At 48.0% G+C, this 20844-nt stretch overlaps 1 protein-coding gene across 1 annotated transcript in view; it reads left to right on the top strand.

Annotated features, from left to right (window-relative positions):
* Positions 1-20844, top strand: part of LOC124015084 (regulatory-associated protein of mTOR-like) — a 201669-nt gene that overhangs the window by 160060 nt on the left and 20765 nt on the right. Inside the window, 6 exon segments of the mRNA XM_046330023.1 lie at positions 5865-5968; positions 6279-6468; positions 6999-7109; positions 14458-14563; positions 17190-17304; positions 17978-18102. Of these exon segments, the coding sequence (XP_046185979.1) occupies positions 5865-5968; positions 6279-6468; positions 6999-7109; positions 14458-14563; positions 17190-17304; positions 17978-18102 (751 nt within the window).

The following is a 20844-nucleotide window of genomic DNA, read 5'->3' as shown; positions in this document are numbered from 1 at the left end:
ATTGAAATGATTCTCTTTTTTATTTTACACCTACCGGCAACAGCTCAACTCAATGAAAAATAAAATAATAGATTTAAAACGGAGTGCAAGCCTTTATCGTTCATTGGCTTTTCTACAGAAATATTTGGTGATCGACTAGGAATGCCTTGAAGATCGACCAGTTGATCGCGAATGGCGAGCACTACTCTAACGTATGAAACACTGCAGGAGACTGTAATGTATGAAACACTGCAGCAGACTGTAATGTATGAAACACTGCAGCAGACTCTAATGTATGAAACACTGCAGCAGACTCTAATGTATGAAACACTGCAGCAGACTAATGTATGAAACACTGCAGCAGACTCTAATGTATGAAACACTGCAGCAGACTAATGTATGAAACACTGCAGCAGACTAATGTATGAAACACTGCAGCAGACTAATGTATGAAACACTGCAGCAGACTAATGTATGAAACACTGCAGCAGACTAATGTATGAAACACTGCAGCAGACTGTAATGTATGAAACACTGCAGCAGACTGTAATGTATGAAACACTGCAGCAGACTGTAATGTATGAAACACTGCAGCAGACTGTAATGTATGAAACACTGCAGCAGACTGTAATGTATGAAACACTGCAGCAGACTCTAATGTATGAAACACTGCAGCAGACTAATGTATGAAACACTGCAGCAGACTCTAATGTATGAAACACTGCAGCAGACTAATGTATGAAACACTGCAGCAGACTAATGTATGAAACACTGCAGCAGACTAATGTATGAAACACTGCAGCAGACTGTAATGTATGAAACACTGCAGCAGACTCTAATGTATGAAACACTGCAGCAGACTCTAATGTATGAAACACTGCAGCAGACTCTAATGTATGAAACACTGCAGCAGACTCTAATGTATGAAACGTTGCAATAGACTCATGTATGATGCACTGCAACAGACTCTAATGTATGATGCACTGCAACAGACTCTAATGTATGATGCACTGCAACAGACTCTAATGTATGAAACGCTGCAACAGACTCTAATGTATGATGCACTGCAACAGACTCTAATGTATGAAACGTTGCAATAGACTCATGTATGATGCACTGCAACAGACTCTAATGTATGATGCACTGCAACAGACTCTAATGTATGAAACGTTGCAATAGACTCATGTATGATGCACTGCAACAGACTCTAATGTATGAAACGTTGCAACAGACTCATGTATGATGCACTGCAACAGAGTCTAATGTATGAGGCACTGCAACAGACTCTAATGTATGAAACGTTGCAACAGTCTAATGTATGATGCCGCAGTATTTAAAAAAATATATATATATATACAATGTGGGCCACTGCTGCAGTCTCAGGAAAGTGCATTTCACCATGAGTCTCTAACATCATGGCTTGTAAACGTATCGTCTCCAGTGAACTCACTCTTTCTCCTCAACACAATCCACAGTCCTGTGCAACTCTTCTCTGAGACAGAAACGGGTGGGGGGGGGTGGAAATCCCTGTGCATCTCTGTACGTGTCCCAAAATGACCCCTTATTCAAGTTGTGCACCACATGGTGAATAGGGTGTCATTTGGGATGCACCTCTCTCTCTTTGTTGTTTCCTGCTCTTTTGATCCGCCTGTAGATGAGCACGGGAGGAACTATCCTCTCTCTATTGCAGTGCTTGTTTCATCTCCCGAAGGTTTTCCTTCCTAAGATGATTTTAGGAGGATTTTCTTTCATCTGCCCCCCCCCCCCCCCCCCCCCCACGATACATTCAGGTTCAAATGGACTGATTTAACCTCTAAATGATCATTGCCGTAGAGACTTTTTCCCCCCTCTAACCACTTACCCGGTGAAATGAAAGTTAATGAACAAGCGAATGCGAATGGCGACGACTTCAACTGTTTCTGTGATGTGACATACAGACGCGCACAAACAATTATTGCACTGTAAATTGTCTTCCTGTACTAACGCTTATGCAACCCATTCCATCCCACTGAGGCGTTGACTTTATGTTCGCGTTCTTGTTGTTGCGTTGTCGCTAAAGGACCTGCGTGTAAAAGCATTCCATTGGACGCTGTATGCCGCGTGCATCCTGTTCACGCCACTGATAAAACTGGAAACCTCAACTTTACTCCCGTCGACAATGAAAAAGCCATCTCCCACGGATGCAGGGATTCTCCACTTCCCACTTACCTAGTCGTCACACACTCCTCAGCCTGACAGCACTTCAGAGGGAAGAACAAAGAGGGTCTACCCACATCTTCACACACACACACACACACACACACATACACACACACACACACACACACACACACACACACACACACACACACACACACACACACACACACACACACACACACACGCTTAAAAACAAGTGTCAATCCAGGTATTCAGTGTCCCGTGCTAAACACATTATTGACTGGAGTGCGTAACGGTGTGGTGCAGCCTGCGTCCGGAGAAGCCGGAGCTCTCGACAGCATTCCCTTGACAAGCAGAGAAATGATCTCATTGGTTTAAGTGTCCAACCGAGCAAATCCAATTCTGTTTTAATTAGGATTTTTAGCGCCTAGTTGCCAGGTGCCAAGGAGGATGGAAGTGTGAAACGCACGCAGGCTCTATGTTCTCCAAATGAACATTTAGTGCATTTTTTAGGGGGGGGGGTACTTAGTCAGTTGTCCAACTGAAATGTGTCTTCCGCATTTAAGCCAACCCCTCTGAATCAGAGAGGTGCGGAGGGCTGCCTTAATCAACATCCACATCTTTGGCGCCCGGGGAACACTGCCTTGCTCAGGGGCAGAATGACATATTTTTACCTTGTCAGCTCGGGGATTCGATCCAGCAACCTTTCGGCTACCTGCAGCCCCTTAGGAGGTTTAACCCTAAAGGTTAATTGGTCATTTTTTTGTATGTGGTCCATACTTTGTGATGATAAGATTGAAGTAGCATTTGGATGGGAGTCTTGGCTACTCTCTCACACTCTAATATCAGTCGTCCCAGGGCGTTGTGGGTGAATGTTAGCCTTCAACAGGGTTTCTTATTGCAGATGTGCAGGTAGATCCCTTCCCATTTCAGCCTGTTTGCTTCTGTTTGGTTCCTAATGAATACCCCCTTTTTGGTCCCTGATCTGGTTTTCTCTTGTGCCGACTCCTACAGACCACCAGTAGGAGTTAGCAAGAGAGCACAAACTGATCTGGAATCAGGCTTGATGAATGTCTCACATTCGGGGAAACAGCTCTCAAAGCTCTAAAACCCGCTGCATGAGATAATGGGGAAACCATGAGACCCACTCTTCTCAACCCACAATCTCTGGGCCTTACACAGCAGAAAATCACCACTCTCACTTCCACACTCCCTCCCTCTCGGTACTCCCCCAACAATCCGATTGCTCCTTCCATCAGACCACGTCCCCTTTCCAACCAATCACACCTCAGTTTGAGACCACTTCACAGGGCTATTATCGTTGATCAGGGAGGTGTTCTGTACTTTTGTGCGCCCGCAGAACATTTAAATCCCCCTTTTGAATAATTCAACACTCACAAGTACAGCGATACTGGCTGGGGATGCATCCCAAAATGGCACCCTATTCCCTACACAGTGCACGACTTTTCACCAGGGCCCAGTAGTGCACCAAATAGGGGAATAGGGTGCCATTTGGGACCTAGATGCCGTGAACGTTGCCTGCTGCAGTAGCAGTCGGGTTGCAGGTCTCCTGGCCCGCCGGGAAGCCCCTTGTGATAACAGGGTGCATATATATATACTCTACAGTATCTCTCTAGTTGTGTATGTTTTGTTAGCTTGGCTTTTGGAAGTGATGAATAAGTAAGGGAAGTAAGTAGAGAGAGGGGGTGGGACAGGATGTTCCACAGCGCCGCCGCGTTGGCGTCTCCGTTAAGTGCACCGGGGGCGGAACTGGACGCGTCTGAACTCGGCAGCGTACAATTATGCAACAACATGTCATGTTTTGAGTGCATTACGGTAGGAAGCGTTGTCTATGGGGAAACCGTGCACCAATGCGGCGAAGATGACTACGTTCGCACTGGTGGTGGAACGAGTTGGTTTGAACCAGCCGGGCACTTAAATGACATGCAATTATTGGACACAATTACGCAGCAATTCTATGTAATGTTTTGCTTACATTATGCTGGGAAGCGTTGCCTGTTGGGGAACGATGCGCGTGTTGTTTTCCCACCATGACGATGCGCCAATGGTGGAACACGTCGGTTCGAAGCCAAGCACTTTATACCATACAATTGTGAGACACACTCACTCAACAATGGTATGTTTTGCATCCAGGAAGCTTAGTCTGTGGGGTAACGATACCTATTGTCTTCCATGCTAGAATCATTATGGCTGTGTATGTTACATGGGAAATAACATCCCAGTAATTCAATTTCTTACGCTGTCAAACCGACTTCATCACCAGCTCCTCTTACTGATTGTGGTGAAAAGGCACGTTTCACATCTTCCTCCTTTTGCCATTCTCTCTCCTCTTCTTCCGCTTGCTGTGACTATTGTTTAATAATGATACCTGGACCCGCTTTGTACAGAGGGAAAGCTAATCTCCATTGTTCCTTAGCTGATATGAGCATCTCACTTAACACTTAGCAAAAGGCTCCCAGTGGGAGATGAGAGGAATTGGACCCTTTTTGAAGATTTCTGTCCAAAAAGAAAAAAAATGCTGCTTCTCTGTGATGGTGTGATGGTGTGATGGTGTCTGTTTGTGCCTGTGTGTATGTTAAGAGATTGTTGCCTAAATGCTTTGTCTGTGTTAGTGTGGCGTTACAATGTGCCAGTGTGGTGGTGGTGTGATGATGACTTGTTTTCTCCCACCTTATTCATATTTTATACTGCAGTTTGTGAAGCCTCCCAGAGTAGTGACAGTCCGTCCGTAACGACTGTCATTTCTGTGCTTCTTTTTAATCAAGCGCTCGCCTTCAAACACAAGTAATTGATGCTGCCGCAACCCACACACACACACACACACACGTATCGTAGTAACAAACTCGTAAACGTAAAACTCACATACACATACACACACTACCACTGGTAATTAGCATAGAAATCAAATCAAAAGGCAATTCCAGATGGTTGAATGTGTTCGTTTGCTGGTGTTAACTGGATCTCCTAAAGCCAACCGGGTTTTTCTCTCTGCTCTGGCTTTTTGTAAACAACTCGCTGTTATTCATCAGCTTTCCCTTATTGAGTTTTACTCTCCTCTGGTGAATAGCTGTTACAGTGTATACTGGCGTTGATTCTGTTCTTGATCGGTGCGGTACCGGGAGGATTTCAAGGTGTCTGGCTGTTGCTGGTGTTGTTGTATAGATCATTTGTTGAAGGGTAAAATGTTGAAATACAGTAGAAGTTCACCCAACTGTTCAAGTTACAGAACATAGGACAGTAAGTTTCCTGACAAAGTATGGTGTAGCCTGTTTGCTTATGTTTTATGTTACATTGAGCTCTTCATGGCTATTCTCATTCCTCTGTTTTTGTACTCCTGCTCTCTCTTCTCCTGTCTCCCTCTTCTCCTCCTGTCTCCCTCTTCTCCTCCTGTATCTCTCTTCTCCTCCTCTCTCTTCTCCTCCTCCTCTCTCTTCTCCTCCTCTCTCTCTTCTCCTCCTGTCTCTCTCTTCTCCTCCTGTCTCCCTCTTCTCCTCCTGTCTCCCTCTTCTCCTCCTGTCTCCCTCTTCTCCTCCTGTCTCCCTCTTCTCCTCCTGTCTCCCTCTTCTCCTCCTGTCTCCCTCTTCTCCTCCTGTCTCCCTCTTCTCCTCCTGTCTCCCTCTTCTCCTCCTGTCTCCGGTCTCTCCATCTCTCTTCTCCTCCTGTCGCCGGTCTCTCAGGCCCTGTCTCTGTCTCTGTCTCCCCAGGCCACTATGAACGCTCGGCCCCAGAGGATCCTGGACTCTGGCTCTCTCACCCAGTCGGCCCCCGCCAGCCCCACCAGCAAGGGGGCACACATCCACCAGGCAGGGTGAGTGACATGCACACACACAAGACGCACGCTCAACTCATAATACACACAGTCATCATATTCTTAACCCTACCAGGAATATTGGTGTAGCAGACACACACACACACACACACACACACACACACACACACACACACACACACACACACACACACACACACACACACACACACACACACACACACACACACACACACACACACACACACACACACACTACTTTACGTCCACCGTCCTCATTTTCTCACCAATGCTCTCCTGCCACCTACACTAACCTCCCTCTCCCTCCCAAATCTACCTCTTCTCCCAGTGGTTCTCCCCCCATGCCCAGTGCCAGCAGCTCCAGTCTGACCAACGAGGTGCCCAAACCCCCGACACGTGGTGGAGAACAGCCCCCACGCGACCCCCTACACCCCCACGCTGGGCGGACAGGCCCCCACTCCCACCAGTTCCCCCGCACGCGCAAGATGTTCGACAAGGGGCCCTCCGGCTCTGAACAGGTACCCTGACGTCTAAGAACTCATTTCTGGTGAACTGGTTTCTTAAGGAAAAACCTAAGCAGTAACGTAAGAACATGTTGAGCGACAGCGACTTTAACTTTCTTCTGAAGTCGATAGTAAAAGGAAGACTGGGCAGTTGAGGAGAAATGCAGTCTCAGGACTCCACTACCCATTTAAACAAGAATTTTATGCTAACTACCTCAATTGCTCAATGAATGTTTCTGCAGAATTTCTTTAGCTTTACTTGCTTCATTTTTGTTAATTTAGTCTGTTTGATTAATTACGAAAGAGAACTCCCAGACACTTATTTTTGGATGATCTTTTACAGTGAATTCTGAGAGTGGGGTGGTGTGTATTGGTGGTAGTGTGTTTAAAATGAGGATATTTTTAATTGTGTGTGTGTGTGTGTGTGTGTGTGTGTGTGTGTGTGTGTGTGTGTGTGTGTGTGTGTGTGTGTGTGTGTGTGTGTGTGTGTGTGTGTGTGTGTGTGTGTGTGTGTGTGTGTGTGTGTGTGTGTGTGTGTGTGTCAGGCCGGGGATGATGCAGATGACCCAGGAGGTCACAAGGCCTACATGAATGCCAACCTGTCTACAGGGCTGTGTGACTGGAGCGCCAAGTACTTTGCTCAGCCTGTTATGAAGGTACTGTACTACACTTCTCTCTCGCTTTCTATTTTCATCCCTCTTTCTCTCACTCTCGCTCTCACACTCTCTCGCCGTCCCCCCTGCACACACACACACACACACACACAACTGTAGTGTGTCTCAGTACCTGTTCAAGGAAGCTGTTAAGCCTGTTACAGCACCTGACCTTCCTTTGATGGTCAGAGGAAGCAGCTGAGTCATGTGTATGGCTGTCTACACACACACACACACACACACACACACACACACACACACACACACACACACACACACACACACACACACACACACACACACACACACACACACACACACACACACACACACACACACACACTCCGACACACAAACTTGCACATGCGTGCACACACAGTGTCCTCACACACACACATTCTCACACACAGTTATAACTATAATGCAGTTATAGGAGCCGCTACACCCTCCAACGCTTTCTCAAACCAGCCTTTCATCTCTCCATCCTCTCCTCTGGAAGAAAGAAGAGAAAAATAAACGTTGTCAGCTCGTCTTGACTTTGCCAAACTGACTCTGGTCTGGAGGTGAGAGAGAGAAAGAGAGAGATGGATGGTGAGAGACTGTAGGTGGAAAAGAGAGAAGGGGCTTGAGAAACAGTACAGAGAGGCAGGAACAAAGTGGGGAAATGGTATAGAAGGGGTGATGGGGTGAGTTGAGACGGATAGGAGAGAGGGAGGAACAAAGTGGGGACATGGTATAGAAGGGGTGATGGGGTGAGTTGAGACGGATAGGAGAGAGGGAGGAACAAAGTGGGGAAATGGTATAGAAGGGGTGATGGGGTGAGTTGAGACGGATAGGAGAGAGGGAGGAACAAAGTGGGGACATGGTATAGAAGGGGTGATGGGGTGAGTTGAGACGGATAGGAGAGAGGGAGGAACAAAGTGGGGACATGGTATAGAAGGGGTGATGGGGTGAGTTGAGACGGATAGGAGAGAGGGAGGAACAAAGTGGGGAAATGGTATAGAAGGGGTGACGGGGTGAGTTGAGACGGATAGGAGAGAGGGAGGAACAAAGTGGGGACATGGTATAGAAGGAGTGATGGGGTGAGTTGAGACGGATAGGAGAGAGGGAGGAACAAAGTGGGGACATGGTATAGAAGGGGTGATGGGGTGAGTTGAGACGGATAGGAGAGAGGCAGGAACAAAGTGGGGACATGGTATAGAAGGGGTGATGGGGTGAGTTGAGACGGATAGGAGAGAGGGAGGAACAAAGTGGGGACATGGTATAGAAGGGGTGATGGGGTGAGTTGAGACGGATAGGAGAGAGGGAGGAACAAAGTGGGGACATGGTATAGAAGGGGTGATGGGGTGAGTTGAGACGGATAGGAGAGAGGGAGGAACAAAGTGGGGACATGGTATAGAAGGGGTGATGGGGTGAGTTGAGACGGATAGGAGAGAGGGAGGAACAAAGTGGGGACATGGTATAGAAGGGGTGATGGGGTGAGTTGAGACGGATAGGAGAGAGGGAGGAACAAAGTGGGGACATGGTATAGAAGGGGTGATGGGGTGAGTTGAGACGGATAGGAGAGAGGGAGGAACAAAGTGGGGACATGGTATAGAAGGGTTGATGGGGTGAGTTGAGACGGATAGGAGAGAGGGAGGAACAAAGTGGGGACATGGTATAGAAGGGGTGATGGGGTGAGTTGAGACGGATAGGAGAGAGGGAGGAACAAAGTGGGGACATGGTATAGAAGGGGTGATGGGGTGAGTTGAGACGGATAGGAGAGAGGGAGGAACAAAGTGGGGACATGGTATAGAAGGGGTGATGGGGTGAGTTGAGACAGATAGGAGAGAGGGAGGAACAAAGTGGGGACATGGTATAGAAGGGGTGATGGGGTGAGTTGAGACGGATAGGAGAGAGGGAGGAACAAAGTGGGGACATGGTATAGATGGGGTGATGGGGTGAGTTGAGACGGATAGGAGAGAGGGAGGAACAAAGTGGGGACATGGTATAGAAGGGGTGATGGGGTGAGTTGAGACGGATAGGAGAGAGGGAGGAACAAAGTGGGGACATGGTATAGAAGGGGTGATGGGGTGAGTTGAGACGGATAGGAGAGAGTGAGGAACAAAGTGGGGACATGGTATAGAAGGGGTGATGGGGTGAGTTGAGACGGATAGGAGAGAGGGAGGAACAAAGTGGGGACATGGTATAGAAGGGGTGATGGGGTGAGTTGAGACGGATAGGAGAGAGGGAGGAACAAAGTGGGGACATGGTATAGATGGGGTGAGTTGAGACGGATAGGAGAGAGGGAGGAACAAAGTGGGGACATGGTATAGAAGGGGTGAGTTGAGACGGATAGGAGAGAGGCAGGAACAAAGTGGGGACATGGTATAGAAGGGGTGAGTTGAGACGGATAGGAGAGAGGGAGGAAAACGAGAGCGGGAGAGGTATGCACTTTGCAGAAGTACAAATGAGAAAGCTGTGTTTGCAATTTCTGTAACACTCCCATAAAGAGCCTTTGTGTCTGAAAGTCTGTCCACATAGGGCTGAGTTGTCCACATAGGGCTGAGTTGTCCACATAGGGCTGAGTTGTCCACATAGGGCTGAGTTGTCCACATAGGGCTGAGTTGTCCACATAGGGCTGAGTTGTCCACATAGGGCTGAGTTGTCCACATAGGGCTGAGTTGTCCACATAGGGCTGAGATGTCCACATAGGGCTGAGATGTCCACATAGGGCTGAGATGTCCACATAGGGCTGAGATGTCCACATCGTTTTTTTTTTGCGACATGAATGTAACATTCAAATGTAGTAAGGGTCCCCTGGGAAACTGACCAACACTTTGGTGCCTACCCTATCACAACCTCTACTGTACCGGCTTTTTCATTCATTGTCATGCCAATTCAATTATTAGCCCATATCCTTGGAGCCCTAGCTGAGACCCATCATCATGACAGCCTCTCACCTTGACACACACACCTACACACACACTCATCAGCTCTGACTGAGGCCGGCCTTAGTGTCTTAGCACTGGAGAGATGTCCAAGCAAACAGTGACTTGCACACGCTATTTCCTTTATTGAATCATTATTTTTCTATCCCCCTTTCGACTCTTTCTCTCTCCCCTTCTACCCTCTTTCTCTCCCCCCTTTTTTACTCCCCCCTCCCCTTCTACTCGCTCTCTCTCTCTCTACCATCCCTGTCTCGCTCCACCCCCCTCCAGCTGTCCCTCCCTCCACCCCTCTACATGTTATGTCACTGTGAGTGCTTGGTGGTGATTACCAGAGCATATGAATCCACATGCGGTTGCAGCTGCAGTAGCAGTCAGTGGCTGTGTCCGAAATGGCTCCCTATCCCCTAGAAAACGCACTATGGGCCCTGGTCAAAAGTACATGGGGACTAGGGTGCCATTTGGGATGCAATCAGTGTGTGGCTGCTCTGTTAGTGTTTATTATTCAGAGGGCAGAGCAGGGAGCCTGGTGGGGCATGTACTTAATAAGCAGCAACAGTCTGGCCTCACAACCCTCCACCATTACACTCCATTACAGCCTTTCTCTGTGCATTACCAGCCCTGTCCATAATGCTAATGGATACAGCTATACACACAGGGACATGTACGCTCACACGGACGCACAGAAACAGACATGCACACACCTCCACTTAGAAACACACACAGATCTGCACACAAATGCACGCATGCACACACCTCCACTTAGAAACACACACAGATCTACACACAAATGCACGCATGCACAGACACACGCGTACACACAGGGAAACACTCAAACTCAATCCCTTCCTTGCCCTCTGCAATTACACCAGAGGACCTCAATTGATGTTCGCTAATGATTCTCTCCCTGTCAGGGACTAAGGGATGGAGGAAACCCCTCAATACAGCCTGGGAGGCAGCCCTCAGAAAGAGAGGGATGAATGGATGGAGAGAAAGAGGGGGCCATGGGAGTGTGAGGGAGGAGAAAACCCCTCAACACAGCCTGAGAGGGATGAATGGATGGAGAGAAAGAGGGGGCTATGGGAGTGTGAGGGAGGAGAAAACCCCTCAACACAGCCTGAGAGGGATGAATGGATGGAGAGAAAGAGGGGGCCATGGGAGTGTGAGGGAGGAGAAAACCCCTCAACACAGCCTGAGAGGGATGAATGGATGGAGAGAAAGAGGGGGCTATGGGAGTGTGAGGGAGGAGAAAACCCCTCAACACAGCCTGGGAGGCAGCCCTCAGAAAGAGAGGGATGAATTGATGGAGAGAAAGAGGGGGCCATGGGAGTGTGAGGGAGGAGAAAACCCCTCAACACAGCCTGAGAGGGATGAATGGATGGAGAGAAAGAGGGGGCTATGGGAGTGTGAGGGGGGAGAAAACCCCTCAACACAGCCTGAGAGGGATGAATGGATGGAGAGAAAGAGGGGGCTATGGGAGTGTGAGGGAGGAGAAAACCCCTCAACACAGCCTGAGAGGGATGAATGGATGGAGAGAAAGAGGGGGCCATGGGAGTGTGAGGGAGGAGAAAACCCCTCAACACAGCCTGAGAGGGATGAATGGATGGAGAGAAAGAGGGGGCTATGGGAGTGTGAGGGAGGAGAAAACCCCTCAACACAGCCTGGGAGGCAGCCCTCAGAAAGAGAGGGATGAATGGATGGAGAGAAAGAGGGGGCCATGGGAGTGTGAGGGAGGAGAAAACCCCTCAACACAGCCTGAGAGGGATGAATGGATGGAGAGAAAGAGGGGGCTATGGGAGTGTGAGGGAGGAGAAAACCCCTCAACACAGCCTGAGAGGGATGAATGGATGGAGAGAAAGAGGGGGCCATGGGAGTGTGAGGGAGGAGAAAACCCCTCAACACAGCCTGAGAGGGATGAATGGATGGAGAGAAAGAGGGGGCTATGGGAGTGTGAGGGAGGAGAAAACCCCTCAACACAGCCTGGGAGGCAGCCCTCAGAAAGAGAGGGATGAATGGATGGAGAGAAAGAGGGGGCCATGGGAGTGTGAGGGAGGAGAAAACCCCTCAACACAGCCTGAGAGGGATGAATGGATGGAGAGAAAGAGGGGGCTATGGGAGTGTGAGGGAGGAGAAAACCCCTCAACACAGCCTGGGAGGCAGCCCTCAGAAAGAGAGGGATGAATGGATGGAGAGAAAGAGGGGGCTATGGGAGTGTGAGGGAGGAGAAAACCCCTCAACACAGCCTGAGAGGGATGAATGGATGGAGAGAAAGAGGGGGCCATGGGAGTGTGAGGGGGGAGAAAACCCCTCAACACAGCCTGAGAGGGATGAATGGATGGAGAGAAAGAGGGGGCTATGGGAGTGTGAGGGAGGAGAAAACCCCTCAACACAGCCAGAGGCAGCCCTCAGAGAGGTGATGGATGGAGAGCGAGGGAGGGAGGGGTTAAGGAATGGATAGAGGGGGAGGAGAGATGAGAGGACAAGCAAGGATAGAGCTTTTAACACTTCAAGCCTACGAGGCGATCCTCTTCATTTGTCTCATTAACCCATCATTCCAAAGAACGGGATGGACAGAACGAGAGGAGAGGGTGAGATAAGAGTGTTAGATGGGCAGGAAGAGGATGAGGGTGGTTTGAAACGTGGGAGAGAACACTTAGCAGCCTGAGAGGCAACCATGTTCATTTAGCCCAGTATCAAGAAGCTCTTGTCTTTATGCAAGACCATGAATGAGTATAATTTGAGGGGAGCGAGAGGAAGGGAAGCAAGTGTCTTCCTCTTTTAGCGCTGTAACCACTTCCAGTTTAGACCTGCTTCTGCCCTATTCAATCTGATAGAACAACAGGTACAGTGGAAGTTTTTCACAATTCCTGGCATTTAATCCGAGTAAAAATGCCCTGTCTTAAGTCAGTTAGGATCACCACTTTATTTTATGAATGTGAAATGTCAGATTAATAGTAGAGAGAATTATTGATTTCAGCTTTTAATTATTTCATCACATTCCCACTGGGTCAGAAGTTTACATACACTCAATTAGTATTTGGTAGCATTGCCTTTATACTGTTTAACTTGGGTCAGGTAGCCTTCCACAAGCTTCCCACAATAAGTTGGGTGAATTTTGGCCCATTCCTCCTGACAGAGCTTGTGGAACTGAGTCGGGTTTGTCGACCTCCCTGTTCGCACACACTTTTCAGTATTGCCCACAAATCTTCAATAGGATTGAGGTCAGGGCTTTGTGATGGCCACTCCAATAAATTGACTTTGTTGCCCTTAAGCCATTTTGCCACAACTTTTGAAGTCTGCTTGGGGTCATTGTCCATTTGGAAGATCCATTTGCGACCAAGCTTTAACTTCCTGACTGATGTCTTGAGATGTTGCTTCAATATAACCACATAATTTTCCTCCCTCATGATGCCATCTATTTTGTGAGGTGCACCAGTCCTTCCTGCAGCAAAGCACCCCCACAACATGATGCTGCCACCCCCGTGCTTGACGGTTGGGATGGTGTTCTTCGGCTTGCAAGCTTCCCCCTTTTTCCTCCAAACATAATGATGGTCATTATGGCCAAACAGTTCTATTTTTGTTTCCTCAGACTAGGGGACATTTCTCCAAATAGTACGATCTTTGTCTCCATGTGCAGTTGCAAACTGTAGTCTGGCTTTTTTATGGCGGTTTTGGAGCAGTGGCTTCTTACTTGCTGAGCGGCCTTTCAGGTTATGTCGATATAGGACTTGTTTTACTGTGGATATAGATACTTTTGTACCCGTTTCCTCCAGCATCTTCACAAGATCCTTTGCTGTTCTGGGATTGATTTGCACTTTTCGCACAAAAGTACGTTCATCTCTAGGAGACGGAACGCGTCTCCTTCCTGAGCTGTATGACGGCTGCGTCGTCCCATGGTGTTCATACTTGCGTACTATTGTTTGTACAGATGAACGTGGTACCTTCAGGTGTTTGGAAATTGCTCCCAAGGATGAACCAGACTTGTGGAGATCTCCAATTTTTGGCTGATTTCTTTTGATTTTCCCATGATGTTAAGCAAAGAGGCACTGAGTTTGAAGGTAGGCTTTGAAATACATCCACGGGTGCACCTCCATATGACTCAAATTATGTCAATTAGCCTATCAGAAGCTTCTAAAGCCATGACATCATTTTCTGGAATTTCCAAGCTGTTTTTCAAGGCACAGTCAACTTAGTGTATGTAAACTTCTGACCCACTGGAATTGTGATAGTGAATTATAAGTGAAATAATCTGTCTGTTAACAATTGTTTGAAAATGTACTTGTCATGCACATAGTAGACATCCTAACTGACTTGCCAAAACTATAGTTTGTTAACAAGAAATTTGTGGAGTGGTTGAAAAACGAGTTTTAGTGACTCCAACCTAAGTGTATGTAAACTTTTTCTGGCTCTCTTTCTCTCTCTAGATTCCAGAGGAGCATGATGTGGAGAGTCAGGTGAGGAAAGAGAGGGAGTGGAGGTTCCTGAGGAACGCCCGCGTTCGAAAACAGAGCCAACGCATCACGCAGAGAGGTGACACACACAAACACTATGCATAGCTACACATAAATACACAGATCCACGATGCATCGCTACACACACTTGTGTAGATTTGCTGTCACTCACCCACAGTATAGAAGAACAAAAACCTGTGCCCATGCACGTCACACATACCTTGGCAGGGGGATAGGGAGATATTTGAAGAGTGAAACACACCAGTGAGGGGAACGTGAGTATGTTAGAGTGGGTTCGAGGATCTATTGGAATCCCCCCTTGTTCCAAAAGCTCCAACACACACACACACACACAGACACACTACACACACACATTAAAGACCCCAGGCTTCAGCGCAGCTCCCCAGCTCCCCCTTTGAAGTCAGAGCCTGCTCAAACAGAATGGCTAACACTCCCACGTCACTGCCAGCTCCTACAACACACATGGGCGTACACACACACACACACACACACGCACGCTCACGAGTCCATTGGCGTCAGAGCTGAGGCTCACATACGCATGTATCGCTCTCTCCCCTTTTAACCATCCCTTTCTGCCATCCTCTAAAGTTGAGAGACTGAAAGATCAGGGCTGCCCTCATTCATTCTCCTGCCTCTGGGGAGATGGACAGACAGAGAAAAGACAGGGGGAGGGAGGGGGTACATTTGAAGAGAAAGCGGGCACATTTGAAGAGAAAGCGAGGGAGACCGATAGGGGGAGTTAGAGGGTGACAAAGAATAGAGAGGGAGGAGTAGAGACTGAGGGGGTGAGAAAGGAGACAAGTAAAACTTGATAGAGGGTCAAGAGTGGGGAAGAAAAAAAACAGGGAAGGCAACAGACATGAAAGAAGAGAGCCGGAGAACAGAGACAGGAAAGAAGAGAGCCGGGGGAACAGAGACAGGAAAGAAGAGAGCCGGGGAACAGAGACAGGAAAGAAGAGAGCCGGGGAACAGAGACAGGAAAGAAGAGAGCCGGGGAACAGAGACAGGAAAGAAGAGAGCCGGGGAACAGAGACAGGAAAGAAGAGAGCCGGGGGAACAGAGACAGGAAAGAAGAGAGCCGGGGGAACAGAGACAGGAAAGAAGAGAGCCGGGGAACAGAGACAGGAAAGAAGAGAGCCGGGGAACAGAGACAGGAAAGAAGAGAGCCGGGGAACAGAGACAGGAAAGAAGAGAGCCGGGGAACAGAGACAGGAAAGAAGAGAGCCGGGGGAACAGAGACAGGAAAGAAGAGAGCCGGGGGAACAGAGACAGGAAAGAAGAGAGCCGGGGGAACAGAGACAGGAAAGAAGAGAGCCGGGGGAACAGAGACGGGAAAGAAGAGAGCCGGGGAACAGAGACAGGAAAGAAGAGAGCCGGGGGAACAGAGACAGGAAAGAAGAGAGCCGGGGGAACAGAGACAGGAAAGAAGAGAGCCGGGGGAACAGAGACAGGAAAGAAGAGAGCCGGGGAACAGAGACAGGAAAGAAGAGAGCCGGGGGAACAGAGACAGGAAAGAAGAGAGCCGGGGGAACAGAGACAGGAAAGAAGAGAGCCGGGGAACAGAGACAGGAAAGAAGAGAGCCGGGGAACAGAGACAGGAAAGAAGAGAGCCGGGGGAACAGAGACAGGAAAGAAGAGAGCCGGGGGAACAGAGACAGGAAAGAAGAGAGCCGGGGGAACAGAGACAGGAAAGAAGAGAGCCGGGGGAACAGAGACAGGAAAGAAGAGAGCCGGGGGAACAGAGACAGGAAAGAAGAGAGCCGGGGGAACAGAGACAGGAAAGAAGAGAGCCGGGGGAACAGAGACAGGAAAGAAGAGAGCCGGGGGAACAGAGACAGGAAAGAAGAGAGCCGGGGGAACAGAGACAGGAAAGAAGAGAGCCGGGGAACGGAGACAGGAAAGAAGAGAGCCGGGGGAACAGAGACAGGAAAGAAGAGAGCCGGGGGAACAGAGACAGGAAAGAAGAGAGCCGGGGAACAGAGACAGGAAAGAAGAGAGCCGGGGAATCAACCTCAAAGGCTTCTAAAAAACTGATTGAACTGTTTTCTTTGTGATGAAAAACGTGATGAGTTTGCTGAAAGCAACAATACAAGGTTTCCCGCTCGCAGTATTGAATTTTGCATGGTAGAGAAAACGACACAGACAAGACTAGCTTTTAATTAACACCTTTTCAGAGTCTGAAATCCTTGCCAAGGTCTTGCTAGGCTACATTAAAAAACATTTTCCTCCGGTATTTCTTTTGTTCCCGACTTTATGAAATATTTTTTTCAATTAGTATTTCTTCTCTGAAATTCTTGACAGTCCACTTTGAGACATTCCAGATAGCCCGAAGGACACCTTGACGACACAAGTGATGCTTGTCATGGCAGCGAGCCAGTCCTTTTTAGACAAGGATTGTAATGCGACTATTGAATAGGGCTCTCACGAGCAAATGTTCCAATCTTTATGGGAGATACAAGAGGGTTTTCATCCAAACATATCTTTACTATCATGATACCACAGTCACACACCCATATAAATATAGACCGCTTGACTTATTTTCATGAATTGATGAAGGCAAATAATATATATATGGATTGTAATTGTTTGACCGTTTACATTTTGTACATTTTTTATTTATCTATGACTGACTGTTTGATTCTTGTTTGGTGTCAGCTGACTGATAGTGTCTCCTCCCCCTCTAGGCGTGACGCGTCTGGACGACCAGATCTTCATCAACCGTAACCCTGGCGTTCCCTCCGTGGTCAAGTTCCACCCCTTCAACCCCTGCATCGCCGTGGCAGACAAAGACAGCATCTGGTGAGAGACTGCTGTCTTGTGCGCAACGCCCCAGCTATATTTGAGATGCATTATTGACTGTCTCGTACATCCCTGTACGTGATGCTCTACTTTGGCCAGAGACAAACAGTGCCTTCAGAAACTTTTCACACAAGGAGCACGACAGTATGTGAGAAAGAGGAAGCCATTTGAGATGTGGCCATTGACTGTGTTTGTTTGCTGATCTGAGGCCTGGATATGTGGAAACAAGCCATATGGTGTGGGTTATTTGTGTTCGTCTCTGTGAAAAGAGTTTGAAAGTCATCAGAACCAGGTCATTCAGACACATGCTGTAGTGGCAGCCCTGAGAAAAAGTCTGTCCCCTATCAGGGCCATGACACAGTCCAGTGACGCACATAGAAACATAGCTGGCAGTGCTACAGACACTTGGTTTGATGTATAGTGCTGGAAGTGACTAAAGTGCTGGGAGTGACTGAAGTGCTGGGAGTGACTGAAGTGCTGGGAGTGACTGAAGTGCTGGGAGTGACTGGAGTGCTGGGAGTGACTGGAGTGCTGGGAGTGACTGGAGTGCTGGGAGTGACTGGAGTGCTGGGAGTGACTGGAGTGCTGGGAGTGACTGGAGTGCTGGGAGTGACTGGAGTGCTGGGAGTGACTGAAGTGCTGTCAGTGACTGAAGTGTATGTGTGTTCTGTAGTTTCTGGGACTGGGAGAAGGCGGAGAGGTTGGACTATTTCTACAACGGGAACCCTCGCTACACCCGCATCACAGCTATGGAGTACCTCAACGGACACGACTACTCCCTGCTGCTCACTGCTACAGGTCAGACACACACACACCTCTACTGTGTACACACCTATACTCTGTCCACACCTATACACTATACACACCTCTACTCTGTCCACACCTATACTCTGTCCACACCTATACACACCTATACTGTGTCCACACCTATACTCTGTCCGCACCTATACACTATACACACCTATACTCTGTCCACGTCTATACTCTGTCCACGTCTATACTCTGTCCACGTCTATACTCTGTCCACGTCTATACTCTGTCCACGTCTATACTCTGTCCACGTCTATACTCTGTCCACACCTATACTCTGTCCACGCCTATACTCTGTCCACGCCTATACTCTGTCCACACCTATACTCTGTCCACACCTATACTCTGTCCACACCTATACTCTGTCCACACCTATACTCTGTCCACACATATACTCTGTCCACACCTATACTCTGTCCACACCTACACTCTGTCCACACCTATACTCTGTCCACACCTATACTCTGTCCACACCTATACTCTGTCCACGCCTATACTCTGTCCACGCCTATACTCTGTCCACGCCTATACTCTGTCCACGCCTATACTCTGTCCACGCCTATACTCTGTCCACGCCTATACTCTGTCCACGTCTCTACTCTGTCCACGTCTCTACTCTGTCCACGTCTCTACTCTGTCCACGTCTCTACTGTGTCCACGTCTCTACTGTGTCCACGTCTCTACTCTGTCCACGTCTCTACTCTGTCCACGTCTCTACTCTGTCCACACCTATACTCTGTCCACGCCTATACTCTGTCCACGCCTATACTCTGTCCACGCCTATACTCTGTCCACGTCTATACTCTGTCCACGTCTATACTCTGTCCACACCTATACACTGTCCACACCTATACACTATACACAATGGACTTTGTCCACACATATACTATGTCCACACCTATACACTATACACAATGGACTTTGTCCACACATATACTCTGTCCACACCTATACACTATACACAATGGACTTTGTCCACACATATACTATGTCCACACCTATACACTATACACAATGGACTTTGTCCACACATATACTCTGTCCACACCTATACACTATACACAATGGACTTTGTCCACACATATACTCTGTCCACACCTATACACTATACACAATGGACTTTGTCCACACATATACTATGTCCACACCTATACACTATACACAATGGACTTTGTCCACACATATACTCTGTCCACACCTATACACTATACACAATGGACTTTGTCCACACATATACTATGTCCACACCTATACACTATACACTATACACACCTATACTCTGTCCACGCCTATACTCTGTCCACGCCTATACTCTGTCCACACCTATACTCTGTCCACACCTATACTCTGTCCACACCTATACTCTGTCCACGTCTATACTCTGTCCACGTCTATACTCTGTCCACGTCTATACTCTGTCCACGTCTATACTCTGTCCACGTCTATACTCTGTCCACGTCTATACTCTGTCCACGTCTATACTCTGTCCACACCTATACACTATACACAATGGACTTTGTCCACACATATACTCAGTCCACACCTATACACTATACACACCTATACTCTGTCCACACCTATACTCTGTCCACACCTATACTCTGTCCACGTCTATACTCTGTCCACGTCTATACTCTGTCCACGTCTATACTCTGTCCACACCTATACACTATACACACTGGACTTTGTCCACACATATACTCTGTCCACACCTATACACTATACACACCTATACACTGTCCACACCTATACTATGTCCATACCTATACTCAGTCCACACCTATACACTATACACACCTATACACTGTCCACACCTATACACTATACACACCTATACTCTGTCCACACCTATACTCTGTCCACACCTATACTCTGTCCACGTCTATACTCTGTCCACGTCTATACTCTGTCCACGTCTATACTCTGTCCACGTCTATACTCTGTCCACGTCTATACTCTGTCCACACCTCTACTGTGTCCACACTTATACTCTGTCCACACCTATACTCTGTCCACACCTATACTCTGTCCACACCTATACTCTGTCCACGCCTATACACTATACACGCCTATACTCTGTCCACGCCTATACTCTGTCCACACCTATACACTATACACACCTATACACTATACACATCTCTACTCTGTCCACACCTATACTCTGTCCACACCTATACTCTGTCCACACCTATACTCTGTCCACGTCTATACTCTGTCCACACCTATACTCTGTCCACGTCTATACACTATACACACCTATACTCTGTCCACGTCTATACACTATACACACCTATACTCTGTCCACGTCTATACTCTGTCCACACCTATACACTATACACAATGGACTTTGTCCACACATATACTCTGTCCACACCTATACACTATACACTGTACACACCTATACTCAGTCCACACCTATACACTATACACACCTATACTCTGTCCACACCTATACTCTGTCCACACCTATACTCTGTCCACGTCTATACTCTGTCCACGTCTATACTCTGTCCACACCTATACACTATACACACTGGACTTTGTCCACACATATACTCTGTCCACACCTATACACTATACACACCTATACACTGTCCACACCTATACTCTGTACACACCTATACTATGTCCATACCTATACTCAGTCCACACCTATACACTATACACACCTATACACTGTCCACACCTATACACTATACACACCTATACTCTGTCCACACCTATACTCTG

Source organism: Oncorhynchus gorbuscha, linkage group LG26, assembly GCF_021184085.1.
Source record: "Oncorhynchus gorbuscha isolate QuinsamMale2020 ecotype Even-year linkage group LG26, OgorEven_v1.0, whole genome shotgun sequence".
NCBI classification, from domain to species: Eukaryota; Metazoa; Chordata; class Actinopteri; order Salmoniformes; family Salmonidae; genus Oncorhynchus; species Oncorhynchus gorbuscha.
The sequence above is the reverse complement of the archived record's forward strand: the minus strand, read 5'-3'. Positions and strand labels throughout refer to the sequence as shown.